Source organism: Schistocerca americana, chromosome 2 (genome assembly GCF_021461395.2).
Source record: "Schistocerca americana isolate TAMUIC-IGC-003095 chromosome 2, iqSchAmer2.1, whole genome shotgun sequence".
Lineage (NCBI taxonomy): Eukaryota > Metazoa > Arthropoda > Insecta > Orthoptera > Acrididae > Schistocerca > Schistocerca americana.
Window position 1 is genome coordinate 499843660 of NC_060120.1, and position 27425 is coordinate 499871084.

Genomic DNA, 27425 nt, shown 5'->3' on the forward strand with positions numbered 1-27425 from the left:
TGGGCCCCCTTGCTTGGTAGGCAGTAACGCTACCGCTCCGCTACAGAGGCTGACAACATCCTAATATTCACTTATTATACTATTCTTCTCAGATGTGATTCTGGTAATGGGCCTGTTTGTAGGTTTGCAGCACTGCAGATTATTAGGTTTAAATCATAATATTATTTTATATTGTTCAGTTCTATATAGATTTGACTATGTGGCCATTCTCAAGTGTTTGGGTTAAAATCAACATACTTGTCTATGCCAAACAATTGTGGAATCAAAGTGTGGTTGGCCAGGCTTTACAGTTAGGCATGACACGAAGTGTTACAAAAACAGTGATTAGTCTGCACTGTCACTTACAAGCATAAAGAACAACTGAAGTATGACAATAACACCTATTGTCATGCTGAACACACACTGCTTCTACAACTGTGTGATGCAGACAAGTATGCTAAGTGTAACCCAAGAATATGTGTTTAATGATTTATATTTTACACTTGACAATGGCTACATAGCTGAAATTATGTAGTACTGAACAATATAAAATAAAAATATAGTTTAATCCTGACAATAACAGCTAGTGTGGCAAATTGATAACATGCAAGAAAATTGTCATGGTTGTGGACCCCATTGCAATCATTCAAGAAATTTATCACGTCTGTGGACCCCATTGCAACTTATACACCGAAACAACTGGGGAACATTCTGATGAATGATGGCAGCTTTGTCTCTAGATATAGCTACATTTGTGATCAGGTAAAATGCTGGCATGCCACACTTATATCTACCAAGCATTTGTGGAGAGAACAGCAATCTATGAATTAATCTCTCCAATCCAACACAAGGAATGCTACTGACTGATATGGCATAATGATAAGACACTGAACTTGCACTTCAGAAGACTGGGGTTGAGTTCCCTACCTGGTAATCCAGTTTTTAGTTTTCTATGGTTTTCCTACACATTTTAAGGAAAATGCTGGGATTATTTGTTTGAAAAGGGCAAGATCGATTTTTTCCCTATTCTTCTCCAATCTTGACTTGCACTCTGTCTCCAATGACTGTATCGTCAAGTAGATGATGAACCCAAACTTTCCAGAGTGTACTAGGAGTCTGTTGGTAAGTTAGAAGATGACATGTTTAAATTATTATTACAAGAGACACCAAAAGAAAGTGTCTGTTGTTTGGTCTATGGGACTGACTATTAAAAATGATACAAATTACTCCATTGGTTCTATGTGCTTGCACATTGTTGAAACATGAAAAAATCGATTACATTGGATAATGCTATCCTGAGGTGTCTTTGGAGTATGACAAGAAACAGAACATAATTATTTTAAAAAATGTTCAGATGCATGCTAATATGACCTACACTGCAATACAACTCAGATATCTGGGGTACATATCTGACTGGATCAAAAAGAGATATACAAATATAAAGAAAGGGAGTCTGTGCAATTAGTAAAAGGCTGTTTGACTCCAAGAGGGAGAGACATCTCATGAGAACTTGCATTGGAAATTCAAAGAGCCAATTTTCAGGGTCAAGTTTTTAATATTCTTCAGACCCTTATGTATTGCTCTTGCAAGATATGCAAAGATAAAATTCAAGACAGTTCACAGATAATTGTACCAGAATTTTGCCTTGTGCAGTGTGGTGGACCAGGGTCAGTTCAGAGAGTCTTCTGAAAGACATTGACTAAACTAGTGGATTATGCATAGATTATTACTGATATAATTACTACTACTACTACTACTACTACTACTAATAATAATAATAATATATCATTAAGGACCTAAGTAATAGTTCTCTTCGAGTTGAACAGAAATCTGCATTAAGTAATGATTATTAACCAAGTGTTGTTTATTTGATACTGTGTCCAAATACGACATATTGTGGACGTTATATGAAACTAGATGATAGGGTTATACAAATTACAGAAATAAAATATAAAATTCATTAAAAAAAGAGATGAAATGAGCTGGATCAAACTGGTCTTCAATTAGAATACCACGTCAACAACAATATTAAAAACACGCTTGAGAGGAAATTATTCTTGATACAGTGTACAAAATGAACATACTCTTACTCAATAAGGGCACTGTTAGCCGTGATTTTGAGTTCTACCACCACCTACATTATCATCATCTTCATTATCATCATGTGACTTCTCCGTGTATTGGTGGCTTCAGCTATATGTAACCATGTCACCCCTTCACCTTCCTACCATCATTTAGTTTTTATCTCAATTTTTACATCTCTTGGCATCCAGTGAAGAACTTCCTTGGACCATCCTCCTTGTTACTTGCACCAACCATTTCCAATACATTTCAGTTACAATCACAACTATGCCTTCCACTGCAGTTTGTTCCATAACCATTTTTGGCTGGCATCCAGATTTAGATTTTCTGTGGCAAACAACATCAACCCCATGTGCAGTTGTATCTCTCTTGCTTGAAACAATAGAGAAACTTTCTCTTCACATAGCTAAGAAATAAATATAGAGAAAGTAGAGCAGATAGCCTAGTTTAAAGTGCACCAGAAATTTCAGTTCATATAGATGACAATATAATCTTGTTACAGAAAATGCCACGAAAAATGCCAAAATCAAGAATCAAAGAAGATCTTATGACAGGCATAAATGCCTTTTTCAGCCAAGATGCAAGTGCTGGACTTAGTAAAACACATTATATGGAACTATACACTTGTGTATACAATTTTTGTACTAATACTGCAGATAACCAAGATACTTTGGCAGCTGGATCAAGAGGCAGCATGGCCAGTGCTGCTTCTGAACTATATTTGTGTTTGCGTCATTTTCTAGAAAATCACATGGCTAATCTCCTGTCTGGGATGAAAGATCTTTTAGCTGAAGATCTGTTGCTGCATTACACACAGTGCTGGGAAACATATCGTTTGAGGATACACGTATTAGATGGTATTTGTGGTTATCTAAACAGACACTGGATAAAACGTGAAGTTGAAGAAGGCCACAGGGATATCTTTGATATTTATCACACTGGCCTCTATGCATGGGTTTGTGGCATGTTCTGTCCACTAAGTGTTCAGGTAAGATTACGTGTAAAATATAATTTCTTCATAGTTAACTATTTCAGAATATTCTGATGGGAGACAAATTTCACCAAATGAAGCTAATGTTATGGAATAATAGAAACAGAAGTTTTTCTGTTATCATCATCATCATCGTCATCAATCTAGCATGCAGTCCTGGATTCTCCTGCAAACTTCTCAATATATTACATTCTTTAGCTATATACATTCATGTTTCCAATATATATTCTTCAGTCATCTGCCCATCTTTCATTAGGTTATTGCTTCAGTCTTTTCATATCCATTATCATCTGCTGAGCTATGTATCTTTCCCAGATACTACTTGTTTTAGTTGCAGGCATAATTATTTCTTTCATTCAAGTTTGTTGCACAATCTGTTTGTTTTCTAGCCTTTCATAGTAACTACCATCATGCATATCTCCACTGTTCACATCAAATGAGATGGTGCAATGGTTAAGATACATTCATTTGGGAGGACAGTTGTTCAAATCCCCATCCAACCATCCAGATTTAGGTTTTATGTGGTTTCTGTAAATTGCTTTTACCAGAGTTGGGATAATTTCTTTGAAAATGACATGGCTGCTTTCCTTCCCCATCTTTTCTCAGTTTGAATAAGTGATCCATCTCCAAGTGCTCTTGTTATCAATGTGACACTAAACTACAATCTTACTTCTATTTTCTTTCATTTCTCTCAGTTTTTGTTAATGATTTTAATGTTGAAGTCCAAGTTTCACTACCATAAGTCAAAACTGGTAATAAACGGTTATTGTAAACTTTCCTTTTCAGAAGCATTGGAAACTTAGCCTTAAAAAGTATTTAGTTTACCCAAAGCAGTCCACATTATTTTCACTCTCTTTCTGCTATCTGCTTAGTTGTTGTACATATTATAAGAACTGGTTTTCAGGCTTAATTTCAAACTTGTTCTACCCAGTTATTCTATTAGTTGGTGGTCTTTATTGGCACTAGAGATAAACAGCACAATTTGGAGGATTGTTCAAGTATATTCCTTCTTCTTTTTCAGACTTTAAGACTCTATAAACTTCTTGTAGATCTGCAGAAAGAATTTGGTTTGATATATCTCAATAAATTTTACATCTGTAAATAATTTGACAGGAAATATCAGGAATGCAGTTTGGCAGGTAGACTGGAGTGAGAGGTGTCAGATGGGGTGAGTAGAGGGAGAAAAGAAGTGTGAAATGGGTGGAGGAGTTGGGGATGGGTGGCTGATGATTTTGAGGGAGGCAGCAGATGCATGGGATGGAAATGTGACACACTGCTAGTGCACCCATCCCCTGCACCTGCTGTGCCTCCCTCCCACATTCTATTCTGCACACCTGCTGTCTACCTCGAATGTACATGAAACATGTATCATCATCAGAACATGTAGTCACATTACATAAAGTGTCTGCACAGTTAAATTAAATGAGGCTAGTTTTTTGTCAACTTTATGTGCACTGGACATCCAGTTTCATGGAGTGGTTTTGCAACAGTTAATGATATAAATATGTGAACAAAAACATTGTACAGATGAAATTGTGGGAAGAGGAAATCTAGACAGTTATGAAACTTTACACATGTAAAGATGTTGAAATAAGAACTCAAAGTGTCATAAATGGATCTTTTATAGAAGAAAATAGTACATCATTATTCATTGCTACTATGAGAAGAACTGTTGAAATAACAAATGTATCTTAGTCTAATATTTTCAGATTTCTGGCCTATGCTACAAGATTCATAGCTTTTTGGTGTATAATTTTCATCAGGACTTGAAAACCAGGAGAAAATTAATCAACTAGAGGAGGTACAGCCAATTCAGTAGTTGCTGATAGCTTAGATGTAACAGCATTTTTTTTATGTGGGTTAACTAGAAATGAATATCCCAGTAGAGGAATGGAGCACAAAGTGTAACATACTGGCATTTATGTTGCTAAGATACAATCTCAGTGTTTAATATTTACAAATGAGGCAAAAGAGTAAGGGTGTTTAATTTCATATTGCAATTTGTCTATTATGGAATCTTGACTACATCTGATGTATTCACACCAAATGAAACAATGAAAAGCCCAGGATGGAATAACTACAATATGGAAAAGGACAGACTGCTACTCACCACACAGAGGGGATGTTGAAGATGCAGACATGTACAACGAGAATGAATACTAGAAATACCTAATCTTTCAGACAAAGTCTCCCAATGTCCTTGGTCTTGCTGCTATTGAACATTACCCTTCCCAATACCTAATTAACTCCAAATCAACAACCTCCTTCCTGGTCAACATGACAAGCTATATCCTCACCCATAATTACCTCTCCTTTGAAGACATCACCTACAAACAAATCCATCATACAGCAATAGGTGCATCTGCAAAGCACCATTCTATGCCAACCAGAATCTAAACTCTCTCACCTGGTTCAGATTCACTGACGATATCTTTGTGATCTGGACCGATGGTGAGAATACCTAATCCACATTCCTCCAGAAACTCAACATCTCCTCCCTATTCACTTCACCTGGTCTTTCTGATCACAAGTAAGCCACTTGGGAATGGCTACATCAGTACCTCTGTCCACATGAAACCTACCAACCACCAATAAAACTTCCATTTTGACAGCTACCACCCATTCTACATCAAGAAGTCCCTTACACACAGCCTAGCCATTTGGGTTTTTGCATCTGTAGTAATGACCAGTTCCTCTCCATATACACCAAGGCTCTCACTGAGGCCTTCACAGACCAAAATTACCCTCCCAACCTTGTCCAGAAACCAATCTCCCATGCCTTGTCTCATCAGTCACTTACCATCCCCCACATATTCACAGTCCTGTTACAAAGGAGCACTCCTCTTGTGACTCAGAACCAGTCTCAGCAGTCCCTGTCCTCCTCCTGTCTATCCCCTTCCCTCCTTCCACTGCAGTGCACATACCTTCCATCCCACCAGTGCATCTACACATCCTTTCTTCTTATCTACTTCTCTCCTCTCCCCTACCCTCCCCTCCCCCCTCCCCATATCTCTCCAGCACAGCCTTCCGAAGTTGCACCTAGCAGCCCTATCCTGTCCCCATCACATCCCTGCACGCTGCTGCCACATACGCTACTAGCACTTGGCTCACTCCTACCTTGTTATCACTCCCCCTCCCCATTACATGCCTCCTCCTTATCCCCACTGCCCACTCCAGCAGATTGCTGCACACATCAGACACAGTCACAGTTGGGCCTAAGTGCTGGGAGAAGTAGTGTGTGAGTTGTTGTTGTGTGAATGTGTGGAAGTTCTACTTCTGACGAACAAATCTGTCCAAAAGCTTAAATATTTCTAGTATTCTTCATTTGTTGTGCCTATCTTTGTGTGGTGAGTGACCATCTATCCTTTTCAAACTGTTGCTTTTACACTGTGGACTTTCCATGTTTGATTCCACTCCTTTCTGTGCCACATTAAGGCTGGCTCTTGTTAAATGTAAATCATTTCTCTTTCTAGTAGGATGACGATCTGTTTCCTGTAGCAATGACAGTAGCATGCAGGTTTCATGTAAACAAGGGTGCATTATTATGAACATATTATATATCATGTATTTCCTATTTCAAACCATAATGCTGAATTGTTTTCATTGGTAATATAAATGTAACCACTCATGATTACAAGCCAGACAAAATAAGTGAATGAGTGACAAAGGGAAAACACTGATTGCACCGAAAGCTTATTTTTGTTACTTGCTGCTACTGGTAATAACTAAGGTTTTTTTAAAATTCTTTGAGGCTCTCCTGATAAAAGTTTTGCCACTTTAAACTGACAAGGCTTGTTTGTTTGAAAGTGAGTCTGAAGCCCATGCTGTACAAGCATTTTTAACTGTAAATTGATAACAATTAACAGAGTTATAATATATCTTATAATCTGTTTCAGTTGACAGAAGCAGCATTATCATTAATTGCTCGGGAGCGCCATGGAGAAACAGTGAAGAATATTCATCTGGTCCCACTTCTAGTACGTTGCATGGTAGAAATTGGTAGTATCAAGAGCTTTGACAGAGATGCTGATACTCAGGGCACAGAGCAGTGTCATCTGTATTTTTATCGTCGATATTTTGAACTTTATTTCATTGCAGAAACTCAACAATTCTATAACTTGGAATGCGCTGATTTCTTGTTTCACAATCCTGTATCCAGGTAATTTCCATTTAACTTATGTATACTTTAATAAATTTCTACATAATTCATGAAGTCATTTGAGGGTACTATAAGTCTAGTTGAATACAGTTGCCACAATTCCTGTATGAAATGTTCTTTCTGTTAGTACATTGGAATCTTTAGAAATAGTAGAACTAAATATGGTTCCAGTACTCTTTCTTAACTCAGTGATTCAGCCAGCCATACAGGCAGAAACAGGAGGAAATAGAGAAAATACATCAAGAAAACCAGTTTCCTTTACTATAAGGTGTTTTTGAAAAGTATAGACTGTCTATTGATGGTTTCAGTTTTGTACAAAAGTAATTCACTTTTCCATGCAATCACCTTTCTCTTTTAAGCACTTTTTACAATGTGCACCCTTCTGCCGAGACATTATTGACCTAATAATTCAGCCATCTGACAATGGCTGTCTTAATTTCCTTTCATCTTCAAATTTTTGTCCTCCAAGCCTTGTTTCACACACACACACAAAAATAGTCACAATATGGAAGGTCAGGGTTGTAAGGTGGGAAGTTGAAAAGATTTAACAGAAATGCTGAATCTTATGCTTGGTACAAACATCAGTGGGTGCAGATGCAGTGTACAGAGGAGAACTACACTGAAAGACAGATTCTCACATTTCCGATTTTGTATTATGGGAGCTTCACAGTACACATCAGCTGTAATTGGTGACCCATATTCCATATGATCAATTAAAAGAATGCCCTTTTAATTTCAGAAAATACTAGCCATCATTTTATACACAAGTAAAGAGATTACTTGAATTATTATTTTTTTGGTTTTGTCACAATTGTAGCAACACTGCATTGACGTTTTGATTCTATGCAATGTAGAAAAGGGCCTATACACACATTGCCCATAAGTAGTGTGGAATAGCAAATCATTTTCATTTTATTGACAGTGGTACAAAAACATCTATCAACTTGACATTCTACTTTTTGTGTTGTCAGTAAGTATTTATTAGCACCCACTTTGCATATAATTAGTGATATTGCAGGTTTAATATGAGGAAATTCGTCAGCCAGAGCACTAATCATCTGTCAGATCACAGTTGTTGGCACACTTGTTCCAAGATTTCATCAGTCTGGATACTAGGCCTTTCACTGTGATCTTCATTGTTCACATTTGTACTGCCACTTTTAAAGTCTTGACAAATGAAGTAGTAAAAGACCTCCTGTTACTCCTCAAAGGTACTGGCTGGCTTTATTAGAATTACAGGGACAGAAACCGCACAATAAACTCAGTTTCGGTGCAGGCAACAGTGAGCTAAGAACACATTTGTTTTGCTTCCCCGTGTAAATCAATCACATCAAAAAAGTCTTAGCACCATTGTCTAACCTTTTCTGTACTCATTACTGTAGGCCCTCAAAGAGGCGCTACTAATGGTGAATTTGAGCAGCTCTTGGACCTTTCCTACACTAAAACTAAATTACAGCATACACTTTGCAGCTGTCACGAGCACAGTTTTCAAAGCCATTGCTGTTTTCTTTCACACACAGTCCCACGTCTACTGAATAAAAACAATGATTCCTGTGGTTACATAACAACCAACACATGGCACTGTACTCTTGCTACTTTGTTCTGAGCTGCCAACATCTAACTACAAGCAACCTTACTTTTCAAACATGCCTCATACATACTATCTGATCAAAAGTATCCAGACACCTATTAGTGGACAGTAATACATTGTGTGTCCACACTTCACCTATATGATGGCTTGAACTCTTCTGGGGGGACATTTTCAATGAGGTGTCTGAAAGTCTGTATAGGAAGAGCAGCCCATTTTTCCTCAAGTGCTGAAAACAGAAAGGATAGTGACGGACACAGTGGTCTGGAGTAAAGTTGATCCCAAAGGTGTTCTATGAGGTTCATGTACAGAGTATGGACAGGCCAGACCATTTCATCAGGAATGTTATTTTCCACAAACCACTCAGATACAAATATACATTGTCTTCAGACTGTTCCTCTACTGTAGGCAGTAAACAATGCTGTAACATGTGTTCATATTCATCTTTATTTAGCATTTTCTTAACCACATTAGGGAATGAGACCCTAACACCGATAAACACTCCCGTACTGTGACACCTCCTCCTTGGTACATCACTGTTGGCACTACACATGATGGCAGGTAATGTTTTCCAGGCATTTCCAAACCCAGACTCTTCCATCAGATTGCAACAGGATGTAGCATGATGCATCACTCCAAATCATTCATTTCCAGTCATCTACTGTCCAGGTGGCATTGCTCTTTATACTACCTAAAATGTCACTTAATATTGACTACAGAAATGTGTGGCTTATGAGGAGCTGTTTGACTGTTGTACCCCGTGCGTTTTAACTCTACGCACAGTCATTGTGTTAGCTAGACTGCTGGCAGCACTTTAGAAATCACAAGTAATCCCTTCTGTTGATTTCATGCAATTTTTTACAACCATCCTGCACAACACTCAATGGTCCTTATCTGTCAGTACATGAGCTCTGCCTAGTGTTGGTTTAGCTGTGGTTGTTCCTTCACATTTCCACTTTACAGTCACATCATCAACAGTAAACTTGGTGTTTAGGAGGACTGAAATGCCCCTGATGGATTAGTTATGCAAGTGACATTTAATGACAATCAAACATTGAAGTTACTGAGCTTTCCTGACCAACCCATTTTGCTGTTACTGCTTCTCATTGACAATGCAGTACTTCTTACCTTCTGCTACACTGGTGGATCTGCCTCCTGTTACATCTGGTGGCCAGTTCCACATTACATAGGAGTGTATTGCAGAACTGAGAAGATTACTATAGTGAAATCTTTTTGTTTTTCAAGATTAGTCACAACCTTCATTGTAACCCTAGAAAATGAAGCTGTATTATTTATAAAAAGGAGCACAGATTGAGCTAAAGTGCCAGTGTCCTAATTGTTCAGTTGATGCAGCTTTCATACTGTCCAAATATTTCCCACAATTCAAATTAAAAAAAAAAAAAAAATACAAACTTTTGTTTAGTGGTATCTTAAATGCTGATAAATTTGTCATTTACAGTACATCTCATTAGTTTGGAAATTTTTCCAGTTTCTTTCACTTGGAGCTTTACAAGAGTTGCGTGGAGAGGGCAGAATTTATTTTCTTTTCGATGGGTAATGTTTGCTGCTTTCACGACATGATATGAACCATATTTGAGCTCCAGGCCATGTCAAATTGCAAGCATCCAGGAAAAGTCAGTCAGTGGTGACTGAATACAAGTTTCGGAAACCTGAGCTTTTTAGGTGGAGGTCGGTGGGTGCCACCAGTCCTACACAATAGTAAACTCTGTGTGCTTTAAAAGCCACCGTACATACAGGAGTTGAACTGAGTTTGCCACAAGGAATGTGTATCTTGCCTGCGATGATCATAAAGGGATGCTGCTTATTGATGGGGTAGATGACTGCTAAGATAAAACCATCATTAGTGGCTAACTTTTGACACATTGGCCAGCACTCCTGATAAATTAAACTCACGTGATTATACGGTGTTCTGAATTGGTGTTTGTATATTTCTAAAGATTGTCATGGTACCAAAATAAAACTCTTTATCAGATTTTAAATATTTGGCAATTCATGTGGGCCTTTGGGCATTATAAACATACAACATCCTATTAAGAGGACTTGGGAGGGCAGCCAGGTGGATCACACACCTGTTAAATGAGAGAGTCACAACAAGCAGTGGGTGACTCACATTGTGTCAAAATACTTTTACATATATCATGATACTTTTTTTGTATAATGGATTTAGGAACATTATGATTGTGTTACTGAAGAAGGAGTTGCAGCAACCAGTCACTGTGTACATTACCAAGTTTTTTTCACTGCTTTTTACTGTTTCAGGTGTTTCCACAAACAACTACAGAAAGTGCACATTTAGGATATTACATAAAACAAAAAATAAGTCAAATATTTTCTTCCTTCTTTTCATGATATTGAAATATTAACATAATGCTTTATAAACGTAGTTTGTGTGTTTTTCACACATGAGGTTACATTACAATAAAATATTATTGTGATAACAGCAGAACTGCATGATACTCTGAATTATTGCAAATGTTATTATTTTATCCATGATGGCTTGGGAATACCATTGCCATTCTTGTAAATATCAGTGCAGAAAAAACTGCAACCAGCCACACTTTTTGAATAAAAGAATTATTTCACCGTAACTAATTTCAGGCCTGATCCCATCATCTACATCTACATACATATTTTGCAATCCACAGTATGGTGCATGATGGAGGGTCACTTGTACCATTATTAGTGGTTTCCTTTCCTGTTCCACTCACAAACAGAGCGAAGAAAAAAGACGCCTCCGTAAAAGACTTATTTTCTCTTATCTTTGTGGTCCTTACATCAAATATGCATTGGTAGCAGTAGAATAATTATACAGTCAGTTTCAGATGCCTGTTCTCTAAATTAAATCAACAGCATTTCATGCAGGGAACGTTGATTTACATCCAGAGATTCCCATTTGAGTTCACACAGCACCTCTGTAATACTTGCATGTTGACTGAACCTACTGGTAATGGTAACAAGTCTATCAGCACACCTCTTCCTTTGATGTTTTTCTTTAATCTGACCTGGTAAGGATCCCAAATCCTTGAGTAGTACTCAGGAATGGGTTGCACTAGTGTTCTATATGTGGTTTCCTTTATAAATGATCTACACTGGCCTAAAGTTTTCCCAATATGCTGCAATCGACCATTCGCCTTCCCTAATATCGTCCTTATGTGCTCATTCCATTTCATATCGCTTTGCAACATTACGCATAGGTATTTAATTGATGTGACTGTGTCAAGCAGTGCATTAGTAATGCTTTATTCAAACATTTCAGGATTGTTTTTCCTACTCATCTACATTAACTTATATTTTTCTACAGTTAGAGCAAGCAGCGATTCATCACATGAACAAGAAATTTTGTCTAAATCACCATGTGTCATACTGCAGTCACTGAATGATATCACCTTATCGTGCACCAAAGCATCCTCAGCAACCAGCCACATATTGCTGCTTATCATGCCCATCAGATTATTTGTGTGTATAAAGAATATGAGCAGTCCTATCACACTTCCCTGAGGCTCTCATGATAGACCCTTGTCTTTGATGAACACTCACCATACAGGACAACATAATGGATTTTATTACTTAAAAAGTATAATCTGTTTGCTTCGTTAACATCCAGCAGTGAGATACCCATCAAAATCCTTACTAGAAAAAAATCTAGGAATATGGAATCTGCCTGTAGCCCTTCATACATGGTTGGCAGGGCATAATGTGAGAAAAGGGGAAGCTGAAATGGCAGTGAGAATTTCTTGTACAAATTTCACATTTTTGTCTTAAGGAATGTTTTTTTCTATACATTACAGCATAAGAGTCTGCAACATGAACATGAGCATGATTAAAGACAAGATTTTATCTTTAGTCAAGCTCATGTTCAACATGCTCCACATTAATGATGATGATGTAGAGCCCTATGCTGTAATGCATAAAGAAAAACCATTTCTCAAGAAAAAAAATGAAATTTGTATAAGAAATCCTCACTGCCATTTGATGATGGACTCAAGCCAAAACTAATTACGATGAAATAAATAATTCATTCAAAAAGTGAGGCTTGTTGCATTTTGCTCTTCAGTGTCATTATTGCAAGTGTCTTATAGCTTGTAGTGATATAATGTGCATAAGTACCTTTGAATTGCCGAAGCAGCGGAAACAGGAGGGAGACATAGAAGTGAAAAAGATAATGATGCTGGTAAATAGTATACTAGAATCAATTACCAATTTCATCTTGACTTTTGAATTTCTAGTGGCCTGAACATATTAAAGCAGGTTCCCTATGTCTCAAGATCTCACAGCAAATTCCAAGCACAATGAGGTGTGCCACACGTTTGGTCTCATACTTTGGGATATAGGGTGAAGCAGCTTGTGGGAACTGTAGCATTCTTATTCATTATCCTGGTGCTGCAGATATGTCCCCTGATACACGTGTCAAATGCTCAGTTAATCACCTATCTTTCAGCAAACAATGCCCAGTCTTTTCTGCAGAAAGAAGAGTCCAAGAAATTAAGGTTACAAAATATATACTCAATGTAAGTGAATCAGCAATTCAAGACGATACAGTCTCCCACTTTTAAATTGTTGTTCTTTGCAGCTCTGAAAACTCCAATGATAAAGGTAACTGCCACAATTCATATCCAACCATTAAAGGAAGTACGTCCTGCTTGTTGGTAGTCTCCATGGGCTTGACGTCGGTTACTAAGATCAGTATAACTCAATATTTTCAGCAATCCATCTGTCCATCATTTTCAAGAGAATGCTGCTGCTGCTGAATCTCAATGAAAACTGATGTAAAGTCTGCAAATTGTCATCCTATATAGACCTCCATACCATACATGGCACACGCACTGCCCACCTCAGTTGCTGTCCCTAGACTGGACTGGTGGTGCCAATAGACAACTTTATTCTTCATGTTATAGCCCATCTTATAGAAATCTAACAGAGGCCATGCAGTCACATTTTTGTGGCTAGTAATAAATGTATGTCTTAATTATTTTTTCCTCATACCTATAAACATTTAGAAAAAAATGGTAATTCTGCAAAAATGCTGCTACAACTATTTCTTTTTACCCCTACAAAACTTCAATTAAAACCTCTTTACCAATTTCCCAATTATTAATATTACTGTTAGTGCTACAGATTCTGGTCTGTTTATTTTCATTTATTAGGATGCATCTCAATGATGTTTTTTCTCCACTGCTGGATCCCCCTTGCACTACCCCAATCAGCAGCCATTGTCTGTTGGATTTCTTGGGCTTAGGGCAGCACGTCAGCAGAATTTCCACTTTACATGTGATTCCACAGTACACTGTAACGTCTTAGAATCCACACTTTCATTATCACTTGCACCAGTGTAGTGTATTACTGGGTTCCAAGTCCTGCTACGAGGAAACCCCTCTCAGAAGACAAAGAACACTGTACTATCTTGCATCAAAATGCAGTGTTCTTTGGTAAGGCTGCCCCAGTGTTCTTCGGTATGGCTGCCCCAGTGTTTGAAGATAGTGTCTGAGTGCGATATATTGTTGTTGCCAGTGTTCCACAAGGGATGGCAGCTCTAGCCCTGCCTTGGGGACAGCAACTGCGTGGTGGGTAGTTCATGCACTGTGTACAGTATGGAGGCATATATAATGATGACTTGCAGCCTTGGCATCAGTTTTCAGCAGTACTCGGGAGCTGCGTTCTCCTGAAGAAGGCAGGCAGATGGATCACTGAAATATCGAGTCGTGTTGATTTAGGATCTGGCAGCAAACCCGAGGAGACTGCCAAGAATTATTACACTGGGAAAGCCTATGAAGTCACAAGTCGTCCTTGTATCCCTAAGTGTATCTGTAAAAGGAGAGCAACCACTGAATCTGCATACATTGCCAAGGTGAAGAGTGTTGCTCCAGCAAAAGGTCAGTGCTTAGCAAAACACAAAATACACAAAAACTGTGTCCTCAGCGGCATCCAACAGATCATCTTCTGAAAAACAAACAGAAGGAAAACACAACAAAAATAATAAAAAAGACAGAATCATTCTCAATGTATCTTTCCTCCCTGAGAGGAGAACATAAAAAAAAGAGAAAGGAGAAACAGAAATGCCAATCTTAAATGGCATGTAAATGGTCTCAGGACTGACATGGAAGAATTGAAGTTCCTGTAGCACGAAATCCTTTCTATGTATCTCTCCAAGAGATTGTTCTTAAATCTTTTCATACATTTGCACTATTAGGCTATAGTCTTGACAGAAAACAAAACTCTACTGGAGAAAGGATGAAGGCAGAGATGCAACTCCAACCACTCAGTGCCAATAACCTTAACCACAAGGTGCCAAATCTGTTGCTTCCACCACAAATGCATCAATTCTACTTCAGTATTTATACTACACTTTCACTTCATGAATCCATTGACAGTGAGGCTCTCAGATGCTTGCCAGCCAACTTTCCTGAACATTTCTTACTTTCTGAGATTACAATGCACAAAATCTGCTATGGAGCTCTATTAGCACATATTCTTAGAGTCAATTGGCTGAGAGTCTCTTGCTATCAGAAGATATTTGCCTTTTGAATAATGGGTGTATGACAGCTAGCTTTTAGCCCAGCCCAGTCCTCACTGATACTCTTCAGTGGTAAGTGATGAGGGACCTTCCTTTGAGTAACCCCCTCCCAGTCTAGCTGCATCTCCATGTCAGAGGAGAGCGTGAAACACAGTTCATCTTTGATGAGGCATACTAGCTATTTCACAGACATCATTGCATATCTGAGGGATATAACAGTCTCCAGAATGGGTGGAACGCATTAGAAGAGGTGGAATCAGCAATGCAGCTCTGCAATAAGTGACAGGTGATTGGCAATATGAAGATTCAATAACAGTCATTTCAGGTGGAAATACACTGAATCTTAAATAGTAAGTGCTATTGCCCAGAAAAAGGTGTCTTGTTGAGTTCCTAATGCTCAGTAAAAGATGTTGTGGGTTGAGTTCCTAATGCCCAGTAAAAGATGTTGTGGGCTGAGTTTCTGAATGGTTTTCGCTGCTCCAGATCAAAGAGAGTCAGAAAATTTCCAGCAGCCACAGGACAGTTTGCTTGACAGTCATATCAAACAGTGGAGTGCTCACGAGGATACCAGAAGAGACATCCCACATAATGGCACAGTTTCTGAAAGCTGTAGCTTTGATTTTTGCACTCCAATCAGCCTTTCTGTGTGTATGACTTACTGCTGCACTGACTACATATCACTCCGCTGATCCAGGACAGGGGTCATTCATTATGGCATAACAACTGTGCCTGGCTTTTAGGAAAATCCTCATAATTTTTAGCAAAATTAGGGCATAATACACCTACTCCCATTGGAAAGAGAATATTCTGATTTTTCAGTAAAAAAGGAAAAGTGCTATCTATATCCAAATTAATTTTGCACAATAGACTTTATGAACTGCCTCTTAAAGCCTCTAAGCAAATTTTAATAATTGTTTAATATGTATTTTGGAAACAAGAAATCATACACACTACTGCCAGCAGGCATTTAATGAGCACAAGTCAACTGTAGTTAATATACACACAAGACTTCTTCATTTGCAAACACCTTATATTGGTCTTTTTTAACAATCGCCAAAAATATAGCACTATTTGCAGGCACATCATCATCCATTAGATGCATAGTTGGAGCTTCTTTGAACATCTCCCATGCTTAGATCTTTTCTCAAAACAATTTTTTTTCTTCCTTCCTTTTTCTTGTTTAAGTCTCTATTCTCACAACTACAGCCCATAAACTGCAATTGACACTTAAAAGATCTAGAAAAGGACAAGAAAAAAACTGGTTTTGGCTTTTTTATGAGGTTTCATTAACATTGTCCTGCTTTTAACCAACCAGAGCTATGGGTGTGAGATGCCATGCTCAATTTTAATGAGTGTGAGATCCATGAGCCTTATATTCAATGGGAAATTATTGTTGCTGCCTTATCTGAAGGTAAGAGCTCTCAGTGCATTTAATATTCCAAAATATTTGAAATGATGAGACCTCATTTCAAAGCTTAGGGGAAAGTTTTTTCTGTCCTGGTCTCATTATGCTTGTGTTTCAGATTGGTCAGTGCAAACCTCAAACCTTAAAATGCTCAACTGAGTGCACAAGGAGGGCCCCAGATCAGTTACATGTCCTATAGGATCAGCTCCATATCTTGACTAAATGCACAGGCTGTAGAACTGCCACTAGCCATTTAGGGGCAGCTATACTCATGGTGCCAAACACCTACACTTCTCAGGACATTTGCAGTTACCTACTTACGCAGATTGACTGTGACACATGCAGCATTCATAAAAACTACCCACAAGCATCAAGCCCATTTGCAAAGCAGATATAATCTGAATGAACTCTTTCTGAAAGACATGACTGGTGGACTTGGTTGGCTGCTCCATTAGTGCTCTCAACTATGTCCTCTGGACACACCAGCCAAATGAATGTAAAAGTTTAATGTTGAATTGATGTAGTCTTGATGGCATTTAAGTGTGTGAGATGTGATCATGTACAAAAATTTTGCATATGCCCTGATTCCCTGAGTGGTTTACAGAACATTTAGCGGCTTTACCCAGCAAAGAAGACAGCCAAAAACCCATTACTTATTGCAAAGACAGGGAAATGTTATTCTGCTGGGTATCAGCTTGTTTGTGAATCGGGGGAAAAATACACTGAGATACAGCAGCCTAGGAGGCTTGAGCCTGAAAAAGTGTAATGTACTCTGCCATCCCACTATACACTATGGTGTCACTGTTGCGTCAATGTGTTACATGTCATTGAGAGTATAAGTGGCTGGAAGTGACTGGTAGAAGATTCTACTGTAGGGCACAACAATGCTGATCCACACGTTTCTCTTCCAGCGAAAAGATCCTACAGCATGCTGTCATTGTGGTGTACCTCTCTTGCTACTCTTTATTTTAATTTATTGTACAGAATTTCCTTTTGCTAATGAGAAAACATTCACATAATTAACTATAGACTTGTTATCATTTGATGAGCGAAGCACACGTTTTGAAGTTTTGTGTTTTTTCACTGCAACTTAAACAGAGAGATGGACAACAAGGCATTCCATTGAAATATAAGAGTACTCAGTTTCCATGCATGTTGTCACTTACAATGTTACTGTTATTGGCCTGTAAAATAGCGATGATGATTTCATGTACTGGCAGGTCATAGTACACAAGGTGGCCCTGGAAAATGCTTTGTGACTAGTACTTATGATAGTGCACTATAGCAACAGTAAAGTTTGATGCAGGTGGGGTCATGGTATAGTGCTGGACCAGAAAGTTTGGGTGAAAAAAAAACATAACATATGGAAACATTTTAGAAGGCATCAAATTTTCTACATGGTGACAAAGGTATGGATTTGGATCTGTTCTGTATTAGCTCAACACTACTTCTGAGGGGCCACTGCATCATGGTTTGAAGACAATAAAACAGATTTTATTGAAAGACATGCTCAGTGCCCTGACCTCAACTCCACTTAAACACCTTGGAATAAATGTGCTATCATGTATTTGCTAAATGAATTTGCCTACTATTATGGCAACAATTCTTCACCATGATTCAAGAAGAACGCAAACAAATTCTGCCTTCAGGATATCAGAATTCACAACAAACCTTTCCTGAAAATTAACTACTGTATTTTAGCTAAAGGATTTTGTACACTCCATCTATACTACTAAATGACTAATCCAGTTCTTGGTTCACAGTGCATAATACCAGTTGCAGGTTGCCTAGCAAACGGCTTCCAGGGGCAACAAAAATTTGAATTATAATATATGATATAATTATTGGCCAAATTTGAAAATGTAAAATGCTCTCATAATCTACTCATTAAGATGTGTAATCTTATGTTAAAGATTTAACACAGTGAGGTAAGTATTGCAGTTAGAAATTGTGTAGATGTCTTGAGGTAAAGTTACTCACCACACGGAAATATCCAGACTATATTTGTCCGGTATTTGAGAATGAGAGTACCTAGTGACTTGCTATGAACTATAAAGGTTATTTCAAACTTTTACAAATCTTTTCTCGCTGACGACCACAAAAAATTATGAAATGGGAAAAGTTTATTACTTATTACATTTTTGCTGGTCGTTCAATAAAACTACCACTTCAGCCACAATGTTTTACTCTATTACTTCTTTACTACTAACTCTGTTTGCAGCACATTGAGCAGGCAGTAACCTCATATATCATTGAATGTACCTGCAAAATTATGTCACTGTATGACATATAGTTCAGGAGATGCATCCTGCTGACATTGATGTCATTAGAACAGACTATATTTGCCCAGTGTTTGACAGAACAATTAGCAACTTCCAACAAACTTTAAACATATTTTCAAACTTTTCTAAACTTTTTCTTGCTTACATCAAATAGCCAACACATTAACGCATGTGTGAAGTAATCAGAAGTCTGAAGCAGTTTTGTATACAGGAGTTCAATTCTTTAAAGAATCCAGGGTTTACTGATTATTTACAAGGCAGCAACCTTTGATGTGAACAGAAGCAGGCATCTTGGAGACTTTGCACCATATGTATACTATTTTACGACAATTTACCTTTTTCACTTTGTATATACTTGAACCACTTATCCTTCAAGCTAGGTCTTTCAGTATGATTACATTTTTTCTTTCCCTCGACTAACACCTGTTTTGTGTCTATCTTTACAGATATATGACAATAGCTTTAAATAGTTTAAGAAGTAATGGTAACAACTCACTGAATACTTGAGATGCTGAGTCATCTGCAGGCAGATAAAAAAGACTGAGAACTTTGTTAGCTTTTGGACAAATCCTTCTTCAGAGCTAAAGATAGAACGAGGAAAGAGGCAACTGCGGAGAAGATGTGGTTGGTGGATGTGTGAAGTTAGGGTCATGAGGCAGGTGAAAATGGTTGTTTGGAGCAGGGGCTACCAGAAATTGAGGCCAGGAGCATGTATGTGTTTGTGTATATGTGTACTATAGTTCTGAAGAAGAATTACTCTGAAAGCTAGCAAAATTCTCAATCTTGTTTATGTACCTATCTATGGGTCAGCACCTCAACTATTCAGTGACTTGTCACTTTTACTCCTTAAACTATTTAAATTCCAATGACAGGTTTCTATCACCACATTGACACTAACTTCAATCATAGAAACCAGAAACAAGTTATAATACCCAAGGCATACTGGATGTAAGTTTTAATCCTATGTGTCTACTTACTTCAGTTTGAAAATTTGCTTTTGATTTTCTGTTTGTCATAACCAGTTTTCTTATTGACACATACACCAGACAAATAACTTTTTTTGAACTACCAGAAGTCACTAGTCCATCATGATCACATATAGCTTTTACTTTTGTTTCTTTTATTTATTGCTTCAAAGATTTTAGGTTTGGTCATATTCACAAATCCATGTAGTGTCTCTCATTTCACACACTACACTCAAATAGAAATGTTATAGATCAGGGGCCATTTTGGAATAATTATTCAGGTTAGTTTCATACTAAGGCTTCACAGTTAAGATACATTAAATTACATTTCTATTGGTATAGTTCCTTACTGTGGATTATAGTTTCTGTTATTTTTATACTTCACTCACATCCTTGATATTCTGGTACCTGAACAATAATTACAGTGATGAAAAACAGTTCCATTCGCAGAATTTGTTTACTTGATATGACTTGTTATGACCCTGGTCAGGACTGTTATAAAGTTGGTTACTGGTTATCACTGTTAGCATTCAACCGCGATTCTTACACACATATTTTAACAACGCGTTTCAAGAGACAATGCTCTCATCATCAGGTTGTGAAGTCTATGTCATGAAATTAAACAAACTAAAAAGACAAAATACCATCACAAATAGTTGGGAAGTCCATAGAGTAAAACAGAATTAAAAGTATATTGGACTGTGGGTCCTCGTCTTACATTGAAGTTGTTGACACAAGTCAATGGCCGTCCCATAGCTACCAGATATGCTGTCGCACTGAGACGGCTCGGGAGCTGTTGTGGACTGACGTGCCTAGGTGTTGTGGCGTGGTTACAGCCGTGTGCTTGACGGTAATGCTATGCTATTGGGTGCCTGATTTCCTTATTGCATTGGTCTGCCATCGTTAGCCTCTTGCAACTCCGTCAGTGAGATGCTACAAGTTTAAAGTCGCATACCTGCCCTAAAAAAGTTATAAAGTTATAACAGTTGAATGCGGGAAGTTGGTGACGATCACACATACTACAGGAATGTATATAACTGTTACAGTTCTGGCCATTGGAACATTCTGCTTTCCAGTATTGTTACTTGATAATGATCCAGACTAGGTCGACAACCATTTCTGTATGCATGTATAAATGGATGGATGTGGGTGTAACATGGGTTCATGTCACTGTAGCTATGGAATGCATAGAACAATTTCAGTCTGTCTTGGTACACATATGATTTAATACTGTGTAGGTAAGAAACCTCTTTCCTATCATTAAGGATAGGAGTGTGGCATGGGGTGAGGGATAGCAACTCTGGAATGCCTGGGGTGATTCCAACCATACTTGATATACATATAACTTACATAATAAATAAATAAATTGCCAGCAGGAGACAACTTTCTGAAACGAGGTGAGTGTGGAAAGGTGTGACATGTACAAATGGGTGTACAGAATGCCTAGAGCAATTTCAACCAAACTTGCTACAAATATGATTTATTATATTTATTGTGGAAAAAAAATCATCATGGGGTATGACATCACTTAAAAGGATGGAACAATATTGACAAGTGCATGTGTGTGTGTGTGTGTGTGTGTGTGTGTGTGTGTGTGTGAGAGAGAGAGAGAGAGAGAGAGAGAGAGAGAGAGAGAGAGAGGGGGGGGGGGGAGGGAGGGGGGGGGTGAAGGGAGGGAGGAAGAGGGGGGAGTGGAGGTTATAATCCAATGGCATTATTAGTTTTTTTGTTCACCCAAGAATTTATTTTTGTTGCTGCTGGGGAAATTACAAATGTTCAAAGTAATAAAGTTTTTATTAATACTGGAGTAAATACACTAAACATTTTATTTTATAATTTATATACTGTAGCTATATTTTTGAAGACGTGTTAAAAAAATACCTTTGATTTTATGCAATAGATACATCTGATTCTTTATTATGTCTAGTAGAAGATACAAATAACAGGGTTATGCTAGGTACTCAAGTAATGTTACATGAATCACTTTTGTAACTGGAGCTGCATTTTTCATCATTACTATAATCACATAATAGTGAACTGTTTCAGAATGTGAACAAATGCTCATCATAAATCCCATATATGGCAATCCATGGAAACAGCATTGAATCATTCTATTTTGGGTAAGACATTAACCAAGCCTAAGTGAAGGAGTAGCTGTCCAGAAATGTTGTCCCTTATCTACGAGAAATAATATAATGTGTTTCACTTTAAGTTTGCAAAATTTCTTTACTTTTGAAGAACATGCAGATACAGTGTTATCGTCAAGGACAACTTTTTCTGCAATCCCGTGCTAGATGCACAACAAAATATGCACTTGTTGGGAGTCTTCACGCCATACCTATTTTGAAGTTACTACTCTCCGCAGAGTGAACCCACCTGTCTCTTTATTTTAGTAGTGAATCCTTCAACTTTACTATATTTGCCAAAATGTTAAAAAATTTCTTCAGAATGGCACACATTTATTTGGACTGGTTTTTTTGTGAATTTATAGTAAACCTCACATTCCAGTGAATCGTAACAACATTTTGCCTTTAAGAAATAGTATAAAATCATATTTAGCCTGTAAAAAATAGAGACTGAATTGTTGAACTATGTATAGAAGTAAGCTGCAAACCTGTTTTGAGTCATTAATACTTTCTCCTCTTTCTATTGGTATTGAACTATTCCAACACTATAAATATTTGTTCATACCTTACCTTTTTGCCTGAATGTGACAAAATATGTTCATAGTCCATGGACTTAGCTATTGTTCATGTAATAGCAATCAACTTTAGGATTAACGGAGACCACTCACCAAAAAGCAGAAGTGTTAAGTTATCAATAGGCCCACACAAAAGAAAGAAAACTCGCTCGCTTTCGGAGTTATATTTTGACAAGCTAGAGTAAAATAAAATAAAATAAAATAAAACACATACATACACACACACACACAAACATGTGCACCTGTGCCACTACATGGTGCTGGCTAGACTAGCAGTGCCATTGTTATTTTTCAGTAGGTGGACTGGTTGTGGTGAGAATAGTGTTGAGTGGGGGGTGGGGTAGATGGGGGGGGGGGGGGGAGGAGGAGGGGGTGTAGAAGGAGAGGAAGAGGGAAGCCGGGAGAAGGATTCAGTATGGGTGGATAGTGGCTCAGAGGGAGGCAGCCGGTTTGCTGGCTAGGAGTGCAGCAGGGATGGGTGTCCTGTATATGGAATGGCATGATTGTATGGCTGGCATCAGTCTCAGGTAACCCACTGTCCCTGCATCCTCCACCCAACAGTCTCTCCTTTTTCCACCTGGCACCCCGTCCCAATTCACATACCCACAACACCTTCAGCATGTGCTGCTTCCTACTGGCTACTACAGTTGTGCCAGTCCATATACCTGCCACCTATCCCTCTTGCATTCCTAGATAGAAAACTGGCTGCCACACTCCACGCTGCTAGACACCCACCCCTAGGCTACCTCCACCCTTCCCTCTACCTGCCCCACCCCAACTCCTACTACCCCAACTCAACCAGTCCACATGCCGAAAAATAAACGAAAGGGCACAGGTGTGTGCGTGTGTGCGTGTGTGTGTGTGTGTGTGTGTGTGTGTGTGTGTGTGTTGTTTTTCTTATCTCATCAAAGGATAACTCTGAAAGCCAGCAAGTTTTCTTCCTTTCTTTTGAGTGTGCGTATCAACAATTCAACACTTTTGCTTTTCGGTGAGTGGTCTCCTTTAATCCTAAAGCATTTACATTCTACAAGAACTTCCTTACCACATTTAAAATCAATCTACATTTTTCCTGATAAGTCTTTATACCTTTGTATTATGTCTCTGTGTGTTGAATTTTAAAATAAAAGCTATTATCATCATCATCTTGGTTTTAAGGTATGTTCGCAGAGTGGAGCAGCGTATCCAAGAAGAAAAGAAGCGTGTAAATCTGTATTTACATCCTTCTACTGAGATACCATTAATTGAATGCTGTGAGAAGATAATGATCTCTAGGTATATTGAGCAGTTGCGTTTAGAATTCCAGGCACTTTTGCAAAAGACATCCAGTAATGACGTAACTGAGGAACTTCGAAGAATCTATCAGATTGTAGTACGTGTTCCAAAACACATTAAACTTTTTACAGATCTGTTAGAGGAACAGGTAATTCAGGAAGGTAATGCAGAAATTGAGAAACAGGATGCTGATGTTTCTCCAATTACCTATGTTCAAGCACTTTTGAGGGTTTACAAAAGATTCAGTACTACGATAGCAGAAGCATTTTTAAATAATGGTGCATTTGCTGCATCACTTGATAAAGCTTGCAAACAATTTGTTAATGATAATGCAGTCACGCGTGCTGCACCTACGCATCAGTCAAAATCACCTGAACTGCTTGCTCGTTACTGTGATGTCATTTTGCGGAAAGGGCCAAAAAGTTCAGAAGACGATGACATTGAGGATATGCTCAATGAGGTTATGATTATTTTTGCCTATGTAGAAGATAAGGATGTTTTTCAGAAATTTTATGCAAACATGTTGGCACGTAGACTTGTAGCAGGATTATTAACCAATGATGACGCTGAAGCAGCAATGATATCCAAATTGAAGCAAGCATGTGGTTTTGAGTATACTTCAAAGCTGCAACGTATGTTCCAGGATATGGACTTATCAAAGAGTCTTAATGAAGGCTTTAGGGAATGGAACACCAGAGACGAAGAAAAAAGTAATGGAGTGGATTTCAGTATTCTGGTATTATCCTCTGGCTGCTGGCCATATCAGATTTCAGTCCAGGAATTTATTGTTCCAACAGAATTACAAAACCCAATACAGCGCTTCACTCAGTTTTACACTACACAACACAGTGGTCGTAAACTTATCTGGATGCATTCACTATCACGTGGTGAGCTTGTAACTAACTGTTTCAGCATGCGCTATACATTACAAACTTCGACATTTCAGATGGGTGTTTTATTACAATTTAATGACCAGTTGTCATGGACTGTAACTCAGTTAATGGAGTCAACTGGAATCTCTCAGGATGTATTGATACAGGTTATAAGAAGTTTAATCAAGGCAAAGCTGCTTGTTGTAGATGATACTGATGATAGCATTGAATTAGAAACAACAGTCAATCTGTCCTCTGTTTATCATAACCGCAAAGTCGTAGTTAATATAAATCTACCAACAAAAGGGCAGCTGACTAAGGCAGAACAAGAAAAAACACACTGCAACATTGATGAAGACCGCAGAGTACTGATTCAAGCAGCGATTGTGCGTATTGTTAAGACAAGGCGCACTATAAAACATCACCAGTTGGTAGCTGAAGTGCTGGAATTTTTTTCCTCTCAGTTCCACCCTGATGTACATACAATTAAAAAATGCATTGATATACTGATTGAGAAAGAATATCTGGAGCGGTCTGAGACAGAGAAGGATACATATAATTACTTGGCATGAAACTTCGTGAAGATACGTGCAACTGACTATGTCTGGCTTGTACATTTTTAACTCAGAACCTTGCTTTTAACCTATAATTAATAAAAAAATACAGTGTGGTGTTTGTTGGTACATGTAACAGTGAAACCTGATGTAGGGATTGAAACCATATTTCTAAAGCCAGAAATTTGATCCGGTACATTTTCATAAATTTTTCTGTAATGAATGTAAGTTTATTATGTGTGTTGCAAGTATAAACAGTAATAATGTTGCTTGCATATTTATGCAGACAATATAATGTACATATACATTTGGCACTAAATCAAAAAACAGTTTACTCAGGGATGTATATTTGTACTAACACCACTACTTAAGATGAAGCATAATTTAAATGTGCAAAATAATCCACATATCATCTAGTTGGTTGTGTAAACTGTATGTTTATATTCCTGAAACAATAAATTGCCTGCCTTTTTGGTAAAAATTATTGTCTGTGGATATGTGATGAAACTCATAGTAATAAACATCCTGATCATATCTTTGGAAAAGAAACTTGCTGAAGCACACTTCCAATTATTATGAAGATATGAAATTAATTTACTCGATATAGGACAAATAATTGAAGATTTTGGATGTAAATGTTTGTTAGTACTCTGTCATGAAGAGATTAGCACAGGAGAGAAATTCACAATTGGTTGTAGTGAAATAGACAGAAGGTTGATTGCTTTCACTTTTCTTTTTTAAGTTGTAAGTAGGCATACAAAACACTGACACAATTGTGAATGGCTTCATTCTTTCATGAATGGCTTCATTCTTTCTTTGCATAATTCACAGAACTTCCTTCATGTAGCACTAAATGAAGATTAATTTACATAACATGTTTTGTACTCTTAATTAATCTTTAATGAAGCAGTAGGCATTGCTCATGAGTATTAACCGTGACACGCCACTCATGTAATGACATAATGATTGTGAAGTATTTTCCAGTGGTGGTGTCCGACAGCTCATACATATCTGAAAAGTGTCATATTACCATCTTGAGCTGTTGGTAAAATAAGTGGATATGCTGAGTCACAGATAGGCACAACAACAAGACTGTCATACAATTAAGCTTTTGGCTGAAAAGGCCATGAAGCACGCGCACACACACACACACACACACACACGTGCAAATGCTACTCTCACACAAATGACCACAGTCTCTGGCAGCTGAGGCCAGACTGCGAGACCTTTAAATTGCTCACTCTTCCTGCACATCACTCTTGTGTATTTTCGCACATTATTTTCTGTACCTTCCTGTGCCACATGAACTTGAACGTCATCCTACCAATCCCTCTCCATCTCCCGCTCCTTCTCCTCTCTTATTCCATTTCATGCATACTAACTTCACCTAATCTAGCCACATCTGCTGTCCCCTTCTTCAGACTTATCCACCCACAGATCTGCAACCCACATTACAATCTTTTTACTTATTTTTCCTTTGATTTCATTGTGTTTTCACATTGATTTCAATTGGTTTTCACTTTTCACTATCAGCTTACTCCCTAACATTTTATTTTGTTTCCCCATTCTTCATCTGTTTCATCCTTTTCATGATTTTTCCCATGATTTTGGTGTATTTTTTACATGTATTTAGACATTATTTATGTATTTTATCCTTCACTATGGATCATTGCTCCTTACATCTGTGTCAGTACAGGAAAGTTTCCTTATTACTAGCCAGAACCCAGTACCACATTCTTTTCCTGCATTGTTGCTTGGTTCATGGAATCCCACCCTCCGCAGATGGCCTTACTGTCAAATTACCCATCTCTGGCTGCAACCCCTCCTTCCACAATACCTCGATCTGTTTAGATTCCACCAGTCCTTAACCCTCACCAATGTACTCCTGCAAAACCATGTCAATCAGGCCCAAACCTCCTTGCAACACCTCCTCTCCATACGTAAAATTCTCCTGCTGTGGATTCCCAAATTCCTGGTTCTGATATCACACACTGACACTCTTGACCTCCAGGAACAAGAGCACCACACACAACATCACCTCAA

At 38.0% G+C, this 27425-nt stretch overlaps 1 protein-coding gene across 1 annotated transcript; it reads left to right on the top strand.

Annotated features, from left to right (window-relative positions):
- Positions 1-2578: 2578 nt before the first annotated feature.
- Positions 2579-25400, top strand: LOC124594125 (cullin-1-like). The gene is made up of 3 exons (XM_047132482.1): positions 2579-3049; positions 6949-7211; positions 23840-25400. Exons 1-3 carry the CDS (start codon positions 2579-2581, stop codon positions 25398-25400), a joined length of 2295 nt encoding a protein of 764 aa, XP_046988438.1.
- The last annotated feature ends 2025 nt before the right edge of the window (positions 25401-27425 follow it).